This window comes from Sardina pilchardus, chromosome 3, assembly GCF_963854185.1.
Source record: "Sardina pilchardus chromosome 3, fSarPil1.1, whole genome shotgun sequence".
In the NCBI taxonomy this organism is placed as follows: domain Eukaryota; kingdom Metazoa; phylum Chordata; class Actinopteri; order Clupeiformes; family Clupeidae; genus Sardina; species Sardina pilchardus.
In genome coordinates, this window is record NC_084996.1 from 8,495,819 (window position 1) to 8,517,233 (window position 21,415).

The 21,415-nt window shown below is 38.9% G+C and overlaps 2 protein-coding genes across 2 annotated transcripts; both read right to left on the reverse strand.

Annotated features, from left to right (window-relative positions):
- Positions 1 to 2,091: 2,091 nt before the first annotated feature.
- On the reverse strand, positions 2,092 to 3,136 carry LOC134075831 (septin-1-like). Its single transcript, XM_062530891.1, has 2 exons — positions 2,219 to 3,136; positions 2,092 to 2,136 (listed from the first exon to the last, which is right to left on the reverse strand). The coding sequence occupies exons 1-2, from the start codon at positions 3,134 to 3,136 to the stop codon at positions 2,092 to 2,094; spliced, it is 963 nt and encodes a 320-aa protein (XP_062386875.1).
- A 989-nt stretch (positions 3,137 to 4,125) lies between these two features.
- On the reverse strand, positions 4,126 to 9,326 carry LOC134075832 (stonustoxin subunit alpha-like). The gene is made up of 3 exons (XM_062530892.1): positions 9,236 to 9,326; positions 4,303 to 5,313; positions 4,126 to 4,166 (listed from the first exon to the last, which is right to left on the reverse strand). The coding sequence occupies exons 1-3, from the start codon at positions 9,324 to 9,326 to the stop codon at positions 4,126 to 4,128; spliced, it is 1,143 nt and encodes a 380-aa protein (XP_062386876.1).
- Positions 9,327 to 21,415: the final 12,089 nt, after the last annotated feature.

Below are 21,415 nucleotides of genomic sequence, written 5' to 3' on the forward strand. Positions count from 1 at the left end.
GCCTATCTTTACCTACCCATGTGCCTACTGTGAGGTTTCTGTGTAGTTTGACTTTAGTGTTTCACAGGTGAGGTTGTGATGTGAAGTGATGCACTGTATGTTAGTGTACTCTGCAGGGCTGCCCAGATTGGGGCAATGAGCATCAAACAGGCTAATAGGCTAACTGGAAAAAGCACCATGCCAATCTCTAGCTATGGTGAAGGGTATGTGATGATGTGGGGCTTATTTTTATCAGGATGCATAATATCCTGGATCCATGAAATAGCTGGCCTTTAAAAATAAAAACATATAAAAAATCCTCCTGCTCCTATGGGAATTTAACATAGGGGTCAAATACTTATGCCCCATGTATTTAAGGAAGAACATTTATCTATTTACAATACATTCTTCAATCACAAAGAAAAATAGTGTCCTTAGCGGTTTGATTTTTACTCTTTTTTTTTTATTAAGGCATTACAATCAATTCTCAAAAGATGATTTTATTTTCCTCTTTTTAGTCAACTTTAGCATGGGTGCAAATACTTACTGAACCCACTGTATGCATTATGCAATACAATATACAATATACAATATGCACTACATTAACAATACAAAAACAATGTATAAGAAACGGTTTTGCCAGATTCACATGAGTAATTGTTCTTAGGAAGGAAATGTAAAACAACAATAATGAATAGGATAATTATATCATGGTAACATGTGGAAACACATTTATTATTATAGGCACACATTTAAAAAAAAAAAAGAAGTTTTTTGTAGAATTTCATCCCCTCTAGCGATTTCATTTAGAATTGCAGACTATTTTACAATTTTCTTAACTCCTTGGACTCCAAAGGCAGAACTTTGGAGGCAGTCATCCATTTCAGTGAAACAATTTTAGGCCTGTTCAATGTGTTTCAGTAGCAAAGTCATACTGAAGCTACTCTAGCATTTCTGTATTGTTTTGGTTGCACTGAGTGAGTCACCCGCAGCTGTTTAATTGTCCTCTTCTCTTCAATTGTCTCATTTGTATTTGGATTTCAGAAGATGGGCAGTTTTGGGCAGACATCAAGTTTCATCCATCGCGCAGCACACTCAGTGACCAAGTACCATGACAGAAAAAGACACCAAGGAATTTCATCCAATTGTGTTTCATTTTATTTCAAACTCTGGTCTTAATCTTCCAGGCAGTTGCCACTCTTAGAGACTTCTAATAACATTATGTATATGCTCCTCAAAAAATGTCTAATCCGAGGCCTTTGTGTTTTCACTAAATTGCTTTACATTTTTGATCCACAGAACAGTTCATATTGTCCTCATTATCACCGTATTAACAGAGTTGACCACGTCAGTCTTAGTCTTAGTCCATGCTTCAAGTTGAAAGAAAAGTGTGCTCACTCTTGATGATCACATTGATTTCTTTCTTAAGTATCAATTTCAAATAATTGTTTGTTTGCAGTTATTTTGTGCTAAAACATTGTTATGTTATGTGTTCCAATGAGTTGTGGTTATGATACATTTGAATTGAATTGTGCATTAATTGCTGTCATTTGTTAATTTCTAAGCATCAAGATTCTTACTTTCCCATCCAAGCCCTCAAAACTACATTCATTTGTATAACCTTTTGTGCCGTTTTCTTCAGTCTGTCCAGTTTTTGTTTAACCATGCGACGATCTTGTGGCATGACATTTACTCCTCTTGCAATTTTATCCAGAATTTCAGCTTCATGTTTCATTTTTCTCAATCCAATGATTCGATCCTCAAATCCCGGCTTTCTCTCATCCTCTTCTGTTCTGATAAGTAGTTCAATGTACTCGAAGGTGGATATAGAACTTGGCTTCAGTGCAATCTCGTTAAGCCTCTTCAAGCAGTTAGAGGATAGCTTGATCAAATACATAAGTTTGTCCTCAATTTCATGAAAATCCTCCTCTAATGTATCTAACATCTGTTTCTTATCCATAAATTTCCCCCGGGCATCCATGAAGTTTTTCTTCAACTCTTCAATGGTTTTTTTCTCCATCTTTGACTCATATGTCCATAGAGCTTTCTCTCTTATATGCATAGAAGAAAGGCAATTTTTTGGACACACTATACACTTCCCACTCTCATCCATCACAGCACATGTGTGGACACCATCACCCTCAGGAAGGAAACAACCTGAATGGCATGTGAACAAACAGTTATTACAGTTTGTTGCAAAGAAGTTCACATTGCTCCGAATAGCTGTCAGTACCTCTACTTCTGTCTCAAAGTTGTTGCTTTGTTTCATCATCTCATCCTCATTCTCCAGGCACTGTTTGATGCTTTTGATCTCACTGAGCTTGGCAAGCCCAGCTGTAATTTGCGGGGTCAGTCTGGTTGTCGCATTCTCAAGACGTTCACGTTCCTCTAGAACTCTCTTTGTCAAAGTGAGATCTTTGCTCTCTATGCTTTCGAGAGCCTTGAAAAACTGCTTCATCTGTTTGAAAGTTGTTGACCAGACAATACTCTTCATTTTCTCCTCATCGTCATCATCATCTTCATCTTCATCTGAATCATCTTCATCAGTTTTCTGCACATATATAGTAGAGTTGTTAAACTTAAAGTGGGTGGGTTGACCTTTCTTGTTCTTCTGACATGGCAACTCTGCTGCCTTGATTGCCTCTAAAACTGGGATTTTTTTACTGTCAACAAATGTTACAAGAACCATGATGTTTTCTCCAATATCCTTTCCAAAAATTGACAGGATGGAGTCAAAGATGTATTTCTGGTTTGCACTGAGACGGGCAAGAGATGCCTGAACAACAAAGCACACGGTATCTATATGATCAACCCCTAAAGGGCTGCAAAGGAATCTTTTCACTTGTTCTGTGATCAATTTGTCTTGAGCCATTCCTCTGGTGTCCCCAAATCCAGGTGTGTCGATAATTGTGAGTGAGTATGGGACCTGAAAGCCTGGTTGATTATAGAGCTCATAGGAGGAGACCTCAGCTGTCTGGCTTTCAGCTTGTGTTCGGTTAGTCACCTCATGGATTAGTTTGTAGCGGTACTGGTCCTCCCATTTCACACCCAATATGTAATTTATCATTGCATTTACAAGTGTTGATTTTCCTGCACCAGTGGATCCCAGAAGTAGTATGACTTTGTTTTTCGCATCTTCCACCTTCCTACCAAACATGTATTGAAAGAAATCCACATTCTCTCCAAATTTTCGTTCCAACTCTAATTGATGTATAGATGGGTTGCCCTTTTCCAGACGAAACGATTGTTTTAAAAAACGGTCACTCTTGCCTTCTGCTGATTTCTTTTTCTCAGACTTGGCATCAGGTCCTAATGTTGTAATAGTTGTTTCAGGACTTGGCAGACTCTTTCCTGATTTCCCTGTATTGGCCAAAACACGGATGCTGTAGGTGGTGTTCATCTTCAGTCCCTCCAATGTACACTCCCTACTAGAGGCTTTCTCACACTCCCATGGCTTACTCTGGGTATCATCCATGTGCTGTCGGTATTCAACGTCATAACTGATGACTGACACACCATCTCCAACCGCTGTGGGAATATCCCATGTAATAGTGATGCTTTCAGCCCGTGAACTTTTCTCATTTGGCAGGCCTGGAGGACTGCATGGACGTGTTCGGATGAACTCTGTTGCGTCGCTAGCAAGACTCACTCCAGGACGACACACTGCCTTACAGCTAAATTGGTACTCTGTATGAGGGTTTAAGCGACTAACAGTAACATCAGTTTCTTTTCCATCAGTGCCTATTTCTTTCCAGTCAGAGCCCTCAGAGTTCTGGTACAGAATGTGATAGGCAACAACAAAACTTTCTCCCACAGGAGGAGGTTGGATTTGCAAATGGACACGATCATGTTCCAGATTCAAAACAGTTGGACAAGGAGGCTTGCAAGGCAGTAAAAACTGAGCATCAATAAGTGTCCCTTTCTCATACACATGAATTGATGAGGCTGTGATGGACTTGTTTGGAACTGATGCTATGCAAAACTCAATGTTTTCCCTGTCTCTGTTAGACTGCATGAAATCAAGGAACAGGCGAATGCTTTGCCTGGTAAGAGCAGTCACCTCCCCAGAATGAAACCAATGCTCCTGTTTGCTGGCACTTCTGGCCTCATAAGATGTGTCAGAGCCAGTGGACTTGGCCTCGTCCTTTAGGTAGTTTTCCAAATCTTGTAGATATTTGCCATCACCACTGAGGGAAGAGAACACAAAAGCCACTACAAATTCATTTCTTGAGTGTAGGACAATCTGATCCAGTTCACTACTGGACTTAGTCACCCTAACTTCTTTCATAATCTCAAGGTAGGATCTGATAACATTAATCTCACGTTCTCTGTCACTCAGATATTCTGCAATCAATGCACTCTGGAAGGGAGATCTCTCTTTGCTGTTCAGAGTAGTCACCAACTCTTGCTCCTCTGTTCCTCCCCCGCGAATAGTAGGAAGTAATTGGCAAAGCTTCTTTTGAAACACCAGCTTGTACTCAGAAATCAGGTCTTTGAATTTCCGAAGATTGGTAGTAATCTCAGAAAAGAGGATGGCCATTTCATCTTTCATCAAGTCTTGGCACTGAATAACAGCATCGTCTATCTCATCAAGGATGCGCTGAGACTGGCGCACCAGACCTATACTTATCTCCCTAACAAGTTTGGCTGCATCAGAGTCCAATTTTTTCAGGGGATACAACCACACTGTCATGGGCACAGCATGTTCCCCATTTTCCCCAAGCAATCGTGGAAGATTTGAGTAAACTTTGATTGCATCTTGAAAACTGACTGGATTATTCTCTAAAGCAAAGTCACCATGGAATGTACAGTTGAATTTGTCTGCTTCCTGTTGCTCTGTTTCAGTCATCTTCAGGGATGCCTTACCCTCAATAGACACCATTGGAATCACTTTGATTGCTGCTTGAAGACTTCCTTGAATTTCCTGATGATTTTCATGTGAAGAGACTTCACGATCAAATACAAAGAAGGCTTGAGCACCATACACTATTGCAGTCACCACATGTGTGGCAGATCCTTCCTTGAAGACATTGCAATATTTGACATTTCCAATCCCCAGGTGTTCCATGGTAAGCTGCTCAAAACGTGTGGTAGTGCGATACTGAAGAGTAACTCTGGACTGATTTTTTGATCTTTTCTTGTCATTCAGAAACTCTGCAGAGCCTTTTACACTCACTAACCCACCCATGAAGCTGGCCTCAAGTGATGCAGACACATGAAGAGCTTCTGCCTTCGCCTCTGTAGAGTCTGAGGCAATGATCTTGAACTCCGTGTTTGGCTGTGGGCGTATATTGAGATTCTTCTGCAGCATGTCTGCATCCCAGAGTGTAATACCTGTGTTATAAAGAAGATGTTATCAATGAGAACAATCAGATGCCATTGTTAAAATGCAAAACCTGAATATTCTATGTTTGAAAATCATTGGTACATCATTGACTATTTTGAGCTGCCATTACTGAGAGACATTCACAACTGAGTCAAATTATTGTCTAGTAAGGTACAGTTTAGTTTTATCATCATTAACTACTTTGTCTCAGTTTTCCAAAGAGGCCAAGCATTTGGAAACAAGTTAGTTACTATGACTGTTGGGCTTAATTTGTACGAACTCTCTAAACACACTTTCTTAAACTCTTTCTCTAAACACACGTCATTATTCACCACTTTAGTTGAGGGGCCACAAACATGATGAACTCATGAGTAACTAATACTTAGTTAATCCCCTAATATTTCAAGAAGGCTTACATGCATGAATTCATGATAAATTATGTACAGAAAAATAAATCATCATCATCATGCTTAATAAACCATAATTCATAATGATTTAGCCACCATACTTAATGCTTTAGTTAATGCGTTGTTCATGCATTAGGTCATGAATGACATATGGTGAACTCGTGTCAATTCCTGATAATTCATGAGATATTAAGCCATTAAGTAATGCATAAATCATGAATGAATTCATGTATGAATTCATGATGATTCATGTACCCTTACCGCAAAGTGTTACCCACAAGGCTAATGCAAAGTCTATGGGGAAAATGACCTTAAAGCTACATTGTGGATTTCTTGGGTTAATTATTGGGGGAAATGCTCACCATCTAGCAGTGAAATGGTATATTGCAACAGACTCCAGCTCCCCCTCCACTCCAAGTATTACTTATCAATGAGGCTATTTGAGAAAAGTTAATGTACATTTTATTCAGTAATTTCGTCTGTGAATCTATAGCTCATACTTCATGCAAGATGAATAATGTCGTTATGGATTTGACATTTTGGCTAATATTTAGCAAGCAACTTATCAGTGCTAACATTATTCAACATTACTGTTCAAGATATGTAGTTCAAGATAGCGCTAACGTGGTCTTTTATCTCCGTAAGAAGCATCAGCAATCATCAGGTGATTTACTGTATGGTGGTAACATGGAGGAGAGTGTCTCCAGGATGCACTGTTATAAGGTGTCGTGGGCCTAACTTAATGAAACATCGGTGAATGAGGATGCTCACTTGCAGGGCTGCCAAGTTTCAGTAACTGGCAAGCGTGAGAGTTCGTCCGCCGACCGCAGGTTGGCGGCAAATTTTTTTTTGACTGTCACACTCAAAAGCGTGACATTTGGCAGCTCCGATTAGAGTCGATTTTTCAAGTGTGAACTTATCAAGAAAGAGGCAAATAAATGTTACACAGCTCTGCAACAAGTATAGGACAATGATAAACTTAGCAGCCTTAACGTTAACTTGGAAAATCAAGGAGAAACAGCGAATCAACTGTGAACAAAAACTAGCAAGGAGAACGTTTTAAGAGTCATTGCATGAGAAAACCAGGCAGAGGTGGGAAGATGGGGGTCGGCCAAATCGGCTCATACTTTGTATATGTGATAAGTATGTGGAACTATGAACAGCCATATACTTAAAACCCTCCAGCTGTTTTTTGTTATGGAGTTCTGGGACCCCTCTCAGAGACCCTCAAAAATCCAACAATTCATGGCTGAAAATGACTGAAATTGCCATTTCTACCCTGATTATTCTGATAAAGATATGAACATAAGCTTTATATTTCCATAGAGCCTAGGTAGCATAGTTTTAAAGACCAAAAGGTGCACCGAGGGGTTATCTACACCATTGAAAGCAGAATTTTCCTCCCTCTAAATTTCGGTCATTTTTAAGAAGCATTATCTCGTATTCGCAGTGGCTTTGGCGGATGGTTTTACTGTCTCTGGAGAAAGGAACATCTACTGATTCAAAAACAATTGTCGTCTAATTGGGCCACACATAATGTGTGCCGTGCCAGGAGGGTCTTTAGCAGGATTTGTCGTGTTTTGGCCTATGATAAACCATATTCAGATCGCCATCACATGGCCATACCATGGCATTACATCACAAACAGATGTAATGCCAGATGTTTGCGATGTAATGGCATGGTATGGCCACTCGGTGGCGATCTGAATAGTCTAGTTTCAAATGTATGACAACCAAGAACAACAATGCATGCAGAGGTCTGCACTCTTTGAGTGCTTTTCTAGTTAATTAAAGCTTTCTTTAACAATTTGTCATACAGTGACACAAAAATTGACCATAAATTACCCTATAGTGAGATATTATTACCTGGTTTATTATACTCCAAAACCCGAAAAAACCCCGTAAAGACCCTCCTGGCACGGCGCACATTATGTGTGGCCCAATTAGACGACAATTGTTTTTGAATCAGAAGATGTTCCTCTGTCCAGCAACAGTAAAACCATCCACCAAAGCCACTGCGAATGTGAGATAATGCCTCCTTAAAATGACCAATTTTAGAGGGATGGAAATTCTGCTTTCAGTGGTGCAGATAACCCCCTAGTGCACCTTTTGGTCTTTAAAACTATTCTACCTAAGCTCTATGGAAACATAAAGCTCATGTTCATATCTTTATCAGGATAATCAGGGTAGAAATGGCAATTTCAGTCATTTTCAGCCATGAATTGTTGGATTTTTGAGGTTCTCTGAGAGGGGCCCCAGAACTCCACAACAAAAAAGAGTTCGAGGGTTTTAAGTATATGGCTGTTCATAGTTCCACATACTTATCACATATACAAAGTATGAGCCGATTTGGCCGACCCCCATCTTCCTACCTCCTGCTGGTTTTGCCTGGTTTTCTCGTGCAATGACTCTTAAATCTAATTGTCGGAGTCGGCGCTGTTGTGTTTGAAAGACAAGTTAGAGGCGCCAAGACCCGCCTTACGTTGCTTCTGATTGGTTTATATTGTGTGATGCCTTCAGTGGTTGGTGAGATTTAGGCACAAAGGACTGATGGATTGGTTATTGCTGTCAGTCAATCAGAGCTCGAACTACGGCAAGGCAATGACCAAAGTTTATCATAATGAAAAAAAAAATATATATAGCGCACTGAATGGGGAAATATTTTGCGTGAGTATTGTCAAGTATGGCGTGTGGTGTGAGAATGGGTCAAATTGCGTGACTGTCACGCTCAAAGCGTGAGACTTGGCAGCCCTGTCACTTGATAACCCCAATGACATGCTGTATACTGCTGTTAGATTGTCTTGTGATTTGTCTTGGGTTTGTGACCTTTGGTTTGCAGATTGGTGTTGTTCTTTAAGTTAATTTGGGCAGGGATTCTTAATATGTTTTTCCTTGGATTTTGCCACAAGGGATTATAACACCTAATCCTGTGTTTTAATGTAATGTACCGCTATGCGGTACATCTAGTTCAGGCAAATATGATAGCTTTTGTGTAGGCAAACTTCAGAGGCTTATGTCCCTTGTTTACAGCTGATTGACTTATTGTTGACTTATTGGCCTTCATTCAATTCATGAATTGGAATTTGAATTGAATTGGCCCCACCCCACAGGAAGTTGAATTTGAATTGGAATGACAGTAACTGGAATTCAATTCATGGCAATTCAAAACAATTCCAGTCACATAACAGGAAGAATGTGCTTCATGCATTCAGTTTTGGAAAGGTAAGGTTACTTTGGAAATGAAATTGAATACTGTTTTCAATTATAAGCTGTGTGTTTGTTGCGATCATATTTGAAATATTTTGTGAAACTTCAATGTTAAACATTAAATGATGTACATGAATTTCTTTGAATTTCATTGAATTTCAATTATTCTACTTCCTTTAATTCAAATTCAAATTGTAATTCTACCCCGTGTTTTTGACCTCAATTCAAATTATATTCAAACTCAAGAACTGAATTGGAATTTAGGAGTCATCAATTCAATTCTGAATTTTGCACAAGCCAGATTACTACTACTTACCTGGTATGAGAACATCTCTCCTGCAGTCATATAGCATTCCCAGCTGGAATGGGCGGCCCAATGCCTCAACGTTAGTATCAGCTACATACATTTCCTTGATGCAAACTTGAAACAGATAACATACAAAATGTTGCACATTCTTTATACAGTTATTAATGTGAAGCAAGATAATATCTAAGATATCTTAGGAAATGTGTCCGTCTTGCTATTGCTATTACTTCTTGTGCAGTAATGTGTATTATTTACAAGCCTGCCCTTTAAAGTATCCATAGGTTTTTGCAACATTTTCTTAATGGGGTATACATAATACCATACAATATATAAGACAAATTCATGACCACCAATTATTTTTGTAATTGGTGGTCCTTTATTAGAGCACAGACTGAGAGCCAGTAGCCTTGTCCAACATCAGTGTGTGACTTCACGAATCTGCTTCTGGAAGAATGGTCAAAAATGCGCATAAACACACTATAAAATAAATGAATTTACGTGCACATTTAGTGACTACACCCATCAGCCTGCAGATGGTATTAAGTGAAGAGTTGCTCCTTACTGTCTCACACACACACACACACACACACACACACACACACACACACACACACACACACACACAGGAATACACGCACACACACACACACACAAGCACAGACACACACTCACACACACATACACACATACAGACACATACACACAGGCATTCATACGTACTGTACGTAGACACGCACACACACACGTACATACAAATGTACACAAACACATGCATAACACACTCACACGCATGCACACACAAACACGCACACACAAACACACACACACACACACACACACACACACACACACCACTACCCACACACATATACACACTCACAAGTACACACAGAGACACGTAAAACACAAGCAGGCAAGCAGACACACACATAGAGCGTGACAGTCCCGCCCACAGCCGATTCCGGATGTAAGAATCCAATACAATTTCTCCATTGACAACTAGAGAATAAGCCATAACATCATAACCGTCCATGGTAGACGTAAAACCAGCTACGGCGTGACTAAGCGATTGTACCTGCTCATACTGATGCCAAAAGTTGACGGGGCATCAAGCAATTGTTTTGAGAAAAAAAATGTTTTATTCACGATTTAACGAGAGAGTACTGCACTACCCAACGGTGTTACGGTTTCCTGGGAATCGTTGACCAAAAATTTAGGAAGTAGATGACGGGAAAAAAAAAAGAGAAGGAAAAAAAAAAAAAGAAATTGACAATCACGATATGACCGCTACACTAGCTATGCTAGTGGCGGTCATAATAATGTTCACAGATGGTTTTCAAAGGCAATATTAAACATTAACAAAGTTTCAACTAAACATTAATAAACCGCAATGTAAGTGATGGTATATTATAAAACATTACCTTTATATTGCACACACCAATGCTAAAATAGAAAAAAAACATATAGCATTAGTAGCAATTACTATATATTTGTTAATTGTCATGCCATTCTTTGTAATTTTGCTAAACAATCTTGATACTAATCTGATAAATTACTACTACTTTAGCTGTTAAATAACTATTAACTGTATGCTAACAGTTAAAGGAGAAGTACTCGGTGACCTCAAATGGAATTCTCCTTAAATGACTAACTGAAATCTCTTGACTGTTTGACTGAATGGCTATTTTAAAGTCCACATCCAATTTATTTAAATGCTATTTTGGTATTCTGCACTGCTCAGATGAAGAGATAATAGTTATGTTGTGTTGATGCTGAAAACCAGTCTAGGACTACCTTTTGATAAAGCATTGGACCAATTAGTAGAATTGGCAAATACATCAATATTGATAATTGATCATTAAAACTACTATATTCCCATTAAGCACAGTCATATATGAAGCCTCTTCATTCTCTTACTCAGACAGACCACAAAACATAAATTACAGACTCTACTTCACACTGTTTCAGTGTAAAGCTCACATCCACCTTTCTTTAAAAATATATTTATTTTTTATCTATTGCCCAAAGGGTATTAATTCAAGGTAATGTCTTGTGGCACATTTTTTTGCATACAGAATATATCTTATTTCACTTAAATATTCCTCAATCTTGCTTGATGTAAGGCAGTCACAATATGCACCATGCTGTGCATCTTCCTTCAGACATATCAATCCTCACAAAAATTATGTGAAAGGAAAAACACTGATCAATCACCAAATATTACTTACTTTGCAAATGACAAATTGTGGGGAGAGGTATAATCATCAAATTGAATGGGTGGTTGAATTGTTCATTTGTTAACTGGAGAGCGTATTATATTATCATTAGTAAAGATGATTTACGGTAAGAATGTGTTATACATTACCTTCTTAACTAATCGCTGTTTTCCTCAGTGGACACCATTGACAGAAGACAAATGTTCTTAATGGAAAATGAAGCTAAAGAGAGATGAGAACAATGGGATGCTGTCAATGAATATTTCACTGATCACCACCAAAGTGTTTTGCCTTTGAAACGTCAGTCAGAAGTAGAACTCATCACAGACATGTTTATCACTGCATTTTTTTTTTTATCATGATTTCAGTTGACCTTTGTTTTAGTGGTAGTCAGACAAGTTTAGAGTGCAGATAATGTTTAAGGGCCTCATAAACATAAAACTTTGGCTTAAAGGGATATTCCGCCATTTGTGGAATTACGCTCATTTTTCACCTTCCCTCGAGCAAAACAATCGATATTTACCTTGTTCCCGTTCATCCAGCCATTCTGTGAGTCTGGCGATACAACTTTTAGCTTCAGCCTAGCATAGATCATTGAATCGGATTAGACCATTAGCTTCTCGCCTGCTAGCTTCATGTTTAAAAGTGACTAATATTTCTGGTAATTTTCCCATTTAAAACGTGTGTCCTCTCAAGTTAGAAAGTGCAATAAGACCAACTGAAAATGAACCCTGCCGTTTTTCTAGGCTGATTTTCATGGAACTACATTCTCATCTGGCGTAATAATCAAGGCAACTTGCAGCTACTGGCACTACTACTGCTTGATGTCTATGGGGACTATTTTCAGATGCTGCGTACGATATCACTGCGCCTATGGTACGTTTGCAAGTTGCCTTGATTATTACGCCAGATGAGAGTGTAGTTCCATGTCAAATCAGCCTAGAAAAACGCCAGGTTTCATTTTCAGTTGGTCTTATTGCACTTTCTAACTTGAGAGGAGACACGTTTTAAATGGGAAAATTATCAGAAATCTTAGTCACTTTTAAACATGAAGCTAGCAGGCGAGAAGCTAATGGTCTAATCCGATTCAGTGATCTATGCTAGGCTGAAGCTAAAAGTTGTATCGCCAGACTCACAGAATGGCTGGATGAACGAGAACAAGGTAAATATCGATTGTTTTGCTCGAGGGGAGGTGGAAAATGAGCGTATTTCCAAAAATGGCGGAATATCCCTTTAAGTACCATGCTCATCTCAGGAAATCCTTTGAAGACTTATTTATCTATCTATCTATGAGTGGGTGGGGAAGTGGTTGAGCACTGCTCTCTCATGCCCACATTCAGTGGGCATGGGTGCCCTAAAGCAAGGCACCTAACCCCTCACTTCTCCCTGAGCACCGCTGCAGCAAGACGTCTATGCTTCACCTCGCTTTGTGCTCACTAATTCATGGATGGGATAAATGCAGAGGCCAAATTCTTTGTATATGCACGTCTACTTGGCCTATATAAACCTGATTTACATTGGTTCATTTTCTATGCTGTTTGAAAGTCATGATTCATATGAGGTTACAGGAATGGACCAGAAAGACATAGCCACCACATCCGGGCCATTCACAAATGTGTGTAGTTACCACGTTATCCAACTACATTGCGGCAACCAATGCACTGCCACTACGTGCTCACAATGTCACCTCAACATACTGTATCTGTGTTAGGTGGGTTCCCTTTTACATGGCTCAGGGTTTGTATGAGTAGCCTATTTTAGCAGAGAGATATGATGGATAAGCTGTCCTCCTGAAGGAGTAGTGTAAAGAGCAGGCTGCTGAAACCTGATCTTTGCCAGGATCAATAAAGGTTGCACATGAAAGCCATTGCAGTAAAGCTTATTGAGCAAGAATGTAACCATCTTCTAGTCATATTGTCATAAAACAATAGGTTGATAAACAAGTTGTACATCAGTGAAGAGAGAGAGAGAAGGAGAGTGCTGCGTTGGGTCAAATATAAAGATTAAAATCGGGTGCTCTTCGGAATGGACGTAAATAGAATTGAAAAAACTGTGACTGTCCTGTATAGAGAAACGTTGTGCTGTGTTTAAGGCAGTCAAAAGTCCGAGGCACACCGATATAGTGAAAAAAGTTAAAAATCCTTTATTGCATTGGATAAGCCTACGCGTTTCGACTCTACTGAGTCTTCCTCAGTGTTCTCACTCTGTGTCATGTGATAAGACACCTGACAGGGCACATTAAAATACCCTAGTTGATACAGTATTGACAGAAAAGAACAAAAAATAACAAATAAACTTTGGATCACCAAGGTGGAGACTAGACATATTAGAACCCACATAGTCCCATACAGAAGAACCCCCAGTATACCACAGTGTTCTACAGATTACGAAGCATGTAGGCATTATTACAGTGCATGAAAATGCACTGTACTGTTCTTCCTAGGCTTCTTATTACAGTGCATGAAAATGCACTGTACTGTTCTTCCTATTCTTCTTATTACAGTGCATGAAAATGCACTGTACTGTTCTTCCTATTCTTCTTATTACAGTGCATGAAAATGCACTGTACTGTTCTTCCTAGTCTTCAACTTCTTCTTATTATTACAGTGCATGAAAATGCACTGTACTGTTCTTCCTTTTCTTCTTATTATTACAGTGCATGAAAATGCACTGTACTGTTCTTCCTCGGTCTTCTTCTTCTTCTTCTTCTTCTAACGCACGCAATTCAGCTTCAACCGCTTAACGTAAAAACTCCATTCAAATTTTGTCGCGTAGGTCTTACTTACGCGATGTGGGCTTTGTATTTTTCAACTTTGTAACTTTTATACTTTTTAAACTATTAGTTAAAAACTATTACAATTTCCCCCATAGACTTAACATTGCTCATTATGACATCACGGCAGCAATTAGAATCTTACGCCAGGTGGCCAGCCACCTGGGCACCAACCGTCAGTTTCTCTGGCTTTAAGCATACAGTCTCTCAGAAGACTACATATCCTGTTAACTGTTTCCTCTGTCCACAACTGTTTCAAAATAAAAGTCCTCAATGCAATAATACACTATTAAATCATTTAACCATTGAAACTACTCAACTATTGAACTGTTCAACCATTCCAACTGTCAGTTATCATCCACTATGCCTCCAGTCAACTACATGAAACCTCCATGTACCTAGCAACCAACATAGCAACCATTAAAATTAAGCGTTTATGACCGTTTCCATAACAACCAACATGATTATACTGCAGTAACTTCTTGTTTCCTGATAGTGGCCACCATGGATACCCTAGCAACAAATGTTTCAAAATAACAGTCCTCACTAGCAAGTTAGCTAGTTAGCATGGTTAGCATAGTTAGCATTTTTAGCATTACTGCTAGAAATCATTGGTTAAGTTAGCTAATCATCCTGGTTAGCATTGTTAGTAAAGTTAGCATTGCTAGCACAATTAGCATTTTTAGCGTAACTGCTAGAAATCATTAGCTTAGTTAGCTACATGAATAGAAATCATTAGTTAAGTTAGAACTGGAATGTTTCATCTTTAAACAGTCTACCTTCACACTATCAACTCTCTGTAAACTATGCAACCACCATGTTTACCCTAGCTACACCTTAGTAACCATATCTACATTATCTATCTATTTTTGCATTTTCATGCACTGGTAATTCCTTGGAATTGCATTTCTAGTTTCATATAACAAAACATCACATTATTAGTAAACATTTACTCTTCTCAATCACAGAAATGGTGAAAAGTCAATTTCCTCATTGAGGCCCGGGTGTGTGGTGGCTTTAAGTGCATGTATCCTAAATGTTTTGCGCTTCGGTCTGTCTCCCCCCTGATGTCTTTTTGAACTACCTCAATGAACATGGCCTTGACCTGGTTAGTGTGGCCAGCAGTCTTGTAATGCTGGGCCATTGGATAGTTGGGGTTTTGGGTCCTGATGGCATTTTTCAAGTTGTACATCAGTTTTCATTACTGCACATTTACTTCACCTTATAGTTATGTGGCATGACATAAAATTGTGTGTGTATGTGGTGTGGGGTGTATGTTAATTGTTTTCTTTTTATCATGAACAGGCTTGGTATCGGTTACTAGGAAGTCCTATCATGTTACAACTAAGCATGCTCCAAATACTACCAAACAGTGTTTTATTGTTTCAACACCTCTCTTTTACAATAGACATATTCATTTATACGTTCAATCTTTAATACATTATTTTTTTATATTCAGTTACATATATTTAAAATCACAGTAAGACATTAAGAATATACAGTGATACAGCTAAAATGTCAATAACTCAAATGAAAAAAAAAAAAAAAAAACAGCCAATTGCTGGAGAATTTGATACTTTCATGTGTCCAACCCTTTCACTCTTCACCTTTATTTTTGTCTGCAGTCTCACCAACAGCTCCTTCAGCTCCTCCCTCAGCTTCTTTTGATTTATGTTCTAAATGAATTCTTACTCTCTCCTCCTCTTCTTTTTCCCTTTGGGCCTGTTCAACTTCAAGTCGCTCCGCTTCCCTCTGTCTTTCCACCTCTTTCATCATATTCTGTTGTTGCACCTGTTGTTCAAGTATTTCCTTTTCTTTCTGAACCTTATTCATCTCATCAGCAGAAATACCTGTCGAAACGTATATCGTTTCCGGCGCAGGTTTGTTGCCCATGGTTACAGATTCTCTGGCAAATACATACAGTATTCCAGCAATGTCAATGCATATTCATCATCTTTATGTACAATGCTTTACACAAAAGTAGATCTCAATGACAAATAAAGCTAGATTTTATAGCCTATGTGTTAAAAAATGTTATATATGACAGCTGTAAATTGCAATTCAGTGTTCAGTGTGATGTATTAAACATACACATTTGAGGATTCATTCAGGTGTGACTAAATCAAGCTATTCATTATTTGCTGTGGTACTTTTATTACTGAGTTTTCAATAGTAATTAAAAATGGTAGCAACATACAGTATAACTGCACAGAATCCCACATACCTCTGCAAATATGTCTTCCTTAAGATTGAGGTCTGATTTCAACTCAACCGAGTTTGTCCTAGGCTATACAAGCTGAGTAGACCTACTGTAAGCCCCTGTTAAGAGATAAGGAAACGTGTCAAGTGACGTACAATTTTATTTCTGTACAACATGAGCTCCTGCAGACAAGACATATCTAATCTTTTTTTCTTTATTGCTCTGAAAGTAATGGGTGAGATGGCAGTAAACATTATGTTATAACATTATGTTATAAATACATGATTGCGATGTATCATTCACTTTTATCCTATGTGACTTACAATATCAGTGCCTGTAATAATATCTTATGTACATAAACTATTTATTGCAATTTGTGATATTTCACTCTGGTATAAAGGCTTTTTTTCTGATGGGTTGACAGGAAGACAAAAGAAATGCAAAATATTCACCTATGGTTTGAGAGTTTCAGACACAAACAATGTTTATATAAGATACACACTGAGATCTCCTTAGTATCACTAGTGGAAATATCAGCACGTCAGTTAGCAAACAATCTTCTTTCCGGCTAATTTATGGTAATCTATATTGCAAAAGAAGCGCATCCTCACCACTCTTGGTTAAAAGTTACAATAATTCTCGATTGCCTTTCTGTTGACTGAGAGGATTATACTCTTCACTAGTTATACACACATACAGTATATAGCACCACCAACCCCATGCACCAAACCTGAGCTACAGACTCAAAACATTGAAAGTCCTTTCTTGTCTCTCCTGCTGATCCTCTGCTATTCCTTGATAACAGAAGTAAGAATGTGGTGTTGACAATGCTACCTATAGATCTTTTTAAGTATAACTCAAACAAAGTGAAAAATAATAAACAAAAATAATAACAGAAAGAAAAAAAAACGTTTGAAGTTTACAGCTTGTAGAGCACTAAGCTCGGCAGTCTGATACATTTTCACTTTAGAACTTACTGTAGCTGCATTGATTTTGAATACTATCTATTGATTTACTATCTACATGTACAGTACACTGTCCCATTTTTATATTATATATCATCTATATGTAATGTATTCATCTCATCAATTCTTCAATTTAGTCATTACTAACTTCTATTATATTATGTTTCATTTATATTCTTTTTTTCAATGTTGCACAGTTATGGTTTTAACCAGGTGTATGCTGTTATAACTCTGTATGTGGGCATCAGGGCCCAACTCTTTTCCAACTCTTCTGTCTGTCAAAACTGATAGCCTGTTTATCACTCAGCCTTTGCAAGTCAGCAGGCTTTTCAGGATTATTAAGGATACAAGAGAATACTATCTACAGTATGTGTCACTGACTCGGACGCAAAACAGAACAAAAGTTCATTCAACAGGATTCTTTAATAGCTCACAGGCTCAAAAAAGAAGTACAGACTGACATTCTGACAAACGGGTTAACCGAGGATTAAAGTTAACAAAACTATTCACTTCTTCCAAACTCAGAAGACAAATCCAAAACGGGAAACTGAATATCCAAGACAAAGTCAAAAAGTCAAAAAGTTAAACTCAGAGCTCACGCAGTGGAGAGTGGCGAGGTCACAGGCACACAGCAGCAACAAGTCCTTGAGTCCAATGTTGACGAGGCCAGACACAGACTGGAGAATGTGGGAGACATTTATGTGTGATAATGACCAGGTGATTGCTTGCAGGTGAATGAGCTAATACTGTAGGGGAGTGTGTGTGATGCCATGTGACTGGGGAAAGAGGTGGAGAGTCAGGTGCTAGATAAAAACAGAGTGGTGACACTCCCATAGACCTCCATAGGAAAAAATGGCAGTGCTTTTTCCAGGCTATTTCCTCGTTATGGGACTTGGAACTATTTACAGGCAATCTCTTGGTCAGTAGTCAATGAGTTGATTGATCACACCTTCCAGCATCCAGAAGTACATCCCACCCTCCTGCGATTCAGCCATTCAGCGCAGGTTTTTTTAAAAACTTTTGATCGCGTAGCGGCAACATCAAAGAGTGTCGCAACTCTCTCTTTCTATGGCTCTGCTGGTAAGGTATGATGGGCCGTGGCTGAGGGAGGGCCCGGTGCCGGTGTGACAGCATGACTTTTATTACAGTAGGATAAGTGTACGGTTACATTCTTGCTCAATAAGTAAGATGTTTTCCTGCTGTGGGTTTGAGGTGAAACCTTTATCCATCCTAACAAAGATTTCAGCTGTTCTTTGCTCTACTTCTTTAGGAGGGCAACGTGTCAATCATATCTATTCTGTTTAAATTGGCTTCTCATTCAAGCACTAGATTTGGACCTGTGTCCCTATGCGTATTCTTGTCTTACGTGGAGGCCTGATAGGGTTGTCTAAAATGAGAATAATCTCTTGACCAATCTGACTCCAAGGGTATCCACAGATACAGTATGTGAGTGCCAATAGTTATATGAGACAGTGTGCTTTCCATGGGACAACTATCCCACCTCCCCTAACATTCTAAAAATGGTAATATGCATCATATTGCTATGGAGCATAGTACATATACTATTTATTGCAATTTATTGCAATTCTCTGCAATTCAGTACCCTCCTCCCCCTTTGGTGCACCTATAGCTGCAGTGTGTATCCTTACCAATAAGTAGATGCAGCATAGTGGGTCTTGAAATATCCACAAGAATCCATAGAATATTCATTATGTTTTCTCCAATACAATAAGTTGTGCAGATACACACCCATTGAACCAACGGAAAAAGAAGACTTTTGTGTAAATATCCCATATGTTGTGTAGCCATTCTACAGTATATCAGAACCCCTGATTTATATACAGTATATACAGTATATATATATATATATATATATATATATATATATATATATATACAGTATAGGCCTATATAGGCTATGTGAATGTATTTCATCATTCATCATTTTCATCAATGATGAATGATGAAAATAGAAAACATCACAAACACAACCATAAATCATTCAAACATTTTACTGAGTCACTCCAGTTTCTTTCCATAACTTCATCTCTCCATGATCATCATCTTGCAAAAGCTTCTATAATTATAATCTTCATTATCTAACAAATTTTGAAAATCATACACAATTCGGTTTCAATTCAATTCAATTCAAAAAACGTTATTTATCCCCGAGGGGCAATTTCTCCATGCAGGCATAGCGACACATAAGACGCACAACATATAAGACAAACAAGACAAGGGGAGAACAGGGTGTGTGTGTGTGTGTGTGTGTGGGTCCAGTCCCCTAGTCCCAGGAGAGAGAGGAGGAGGGGGTCCATCTCTCGAATGACGGCTGTAGAGCACCCGCGGTTGTTGACATGAAGACAGCCTTTCCAGCGCTGCATCCGTCTCCATCCAGCCCCAACAGAGCGCTGAAGCCTCGCCTCCCTCGTCCTCCGCGACCGTCGGAATATAGGCCACTCCACAGGCCCATCCACGAACATGCCCGCAAACAACCGTGCAGGTCTTTCCGACCCAGTAGAAACTGTGTATCCGACAGGTCGGCCGTCATCTGGAAGACCGCCTCCACTTGTCCATCCAGAAAATCCGGCGGATGGAACCAAAAGCAGCCTTTAGAAGTTGCGGTCGTCCGATGGAATCCAACGAAAACAAATGTGGCGTCCCCCCACGCTCCGTCACTATGCAACTCCAAAAAGTCTGCCGTGTCCCACTGAGACCAAGAGCAGCAGCACATCTCATATCGGCATGACCCAAAAACAAAGAGGAAGACGATGCAGGAACACAAAAACGTCAAAAACACCGACAACACAAACAATACAACAAAAACCACTATGCCAGCACAGCCGGTCGCCACAAGAGCAGCGCCACGGCGTCGCCTAGCAACGAAAAAAAAAAAAAAAAAAGTTTGGCAAGTGTTTGATTATTCTGCTTTGTTTCAATGATAACATAATACTGTATGTTGTGCTTGTAAATGCAAAACACAACAAGTTATTACAAGTAAGTTATTCTTAAAGAATGTTACAACAACAATTAATGTTTTGAAACGTATTTCACACAATCACATGGTTACATTTCAGTTAACATCTGCTCACATGCATCTGATATGTTGCATACATTTGTTGAATTTAAGATTTGCTCTTTCTTTCCTGTCCCAACCCTAGACATGAATTCTCTCTTCACACCCCTTTCCTGTTTCTCAGATTTTTATCAGCAGAGTGACTGTACTCAATGATATATAGACGAACGCTGCAATCGCAATGCATTTTTGAGAAAAGTTGGATGTGCTTGATGTAGCCTACTTCAGCTCTTTCTTGGTCTCATGTGTCCATAAGGCATTTTTTCCTCAGGTGATCGTTGGTCTGTTGGATATCTGTTAGAATATCTTTCAGCCTCAGCAAGGCAATATTCAACGTGGAAAAAAAATTATAGTAGCTTGTGAAGGGCCCGCTAATTTCATTCTGCTCAAGTAAACGGCACATCAAGTTGTTAAGTTTTTCTTCCAAGTTGTTCTCATATTCCAGTCATGTGATACACTTAGCCTATTCTGTGGAGAGTCATACCCAGAGATCTGTCAGTCTTGCAGTGTCATTCTCTGGATTGGTATACCGCTCTGAACATTATTTGTCAATCAAGTCTAATGAACTTGTTCAATTGCATGGAGAGTTGTGTTCATAGTCTACGTTGCCCTCATCTGGTTTGTATAGGTTAGTGCAGCCTGTCCTCATCACTGACCACTCATCAGTCGTTGACCACTTTCTATTTCAAAAAGCTCAAGTTGTTCAACAAGTTGGCTCATTCTTGTGTCGATACACATCTGCTGCTTTCAATTATCTGATGCTTTCATTACATTTGTGCCACAAAGTGCCATACTATCAAGCTATTGTTATTGTGTATGTTTGCCAGTTAGCATGTAGGCGAGGGTAGGTATTGCCTACAGTAAAGCATGAAAATTAAAAATGAGTCAAATTAGTTAACACATTTTTACCTTTTAAAATGACATCAAAGCTACATCACTGTTATGCTAGGCTAATACAA

Bases quoted from the DNA above. Each gene is read 5' to 3' on its own strand.
- LOC134075831 (XM_062530891.1), bottom strand. From the start codon at position 3,136: ATGTTTGGTAGGAAGGTGGAAGATGCGAAAAACAAAGTCATACTACTT. The intron at 2,137-2,218 runs GTAGAGGTACTG...CATGCCATTCAG, and splicing joins GCAACAACTTTGAGACAGAA to GTTGTTTCCTTCCTGAGGGT.
- LOC134075832 (XM_062530892.1), bottom strand. From the start codon at position 9,326: ATGTATGTAGCTGATACTAACGTTGAGGCATTGGGCCGCCCATTCCAG. The intron at 5,314-9,235 runs GTAAGTAGTAGT...TTTATAACACAG, and splicing joins GAGAGATGTTCTCATACCAG to GTATTACACTCTGGGATGCA. The intron at 4,167-4,302 runs GTGAGATTAATG...CTCTTCCCTCAG, and splicing joins ATATCTGAGTGACAGAGAAC to TGGTGATGGCAAATATCTAC.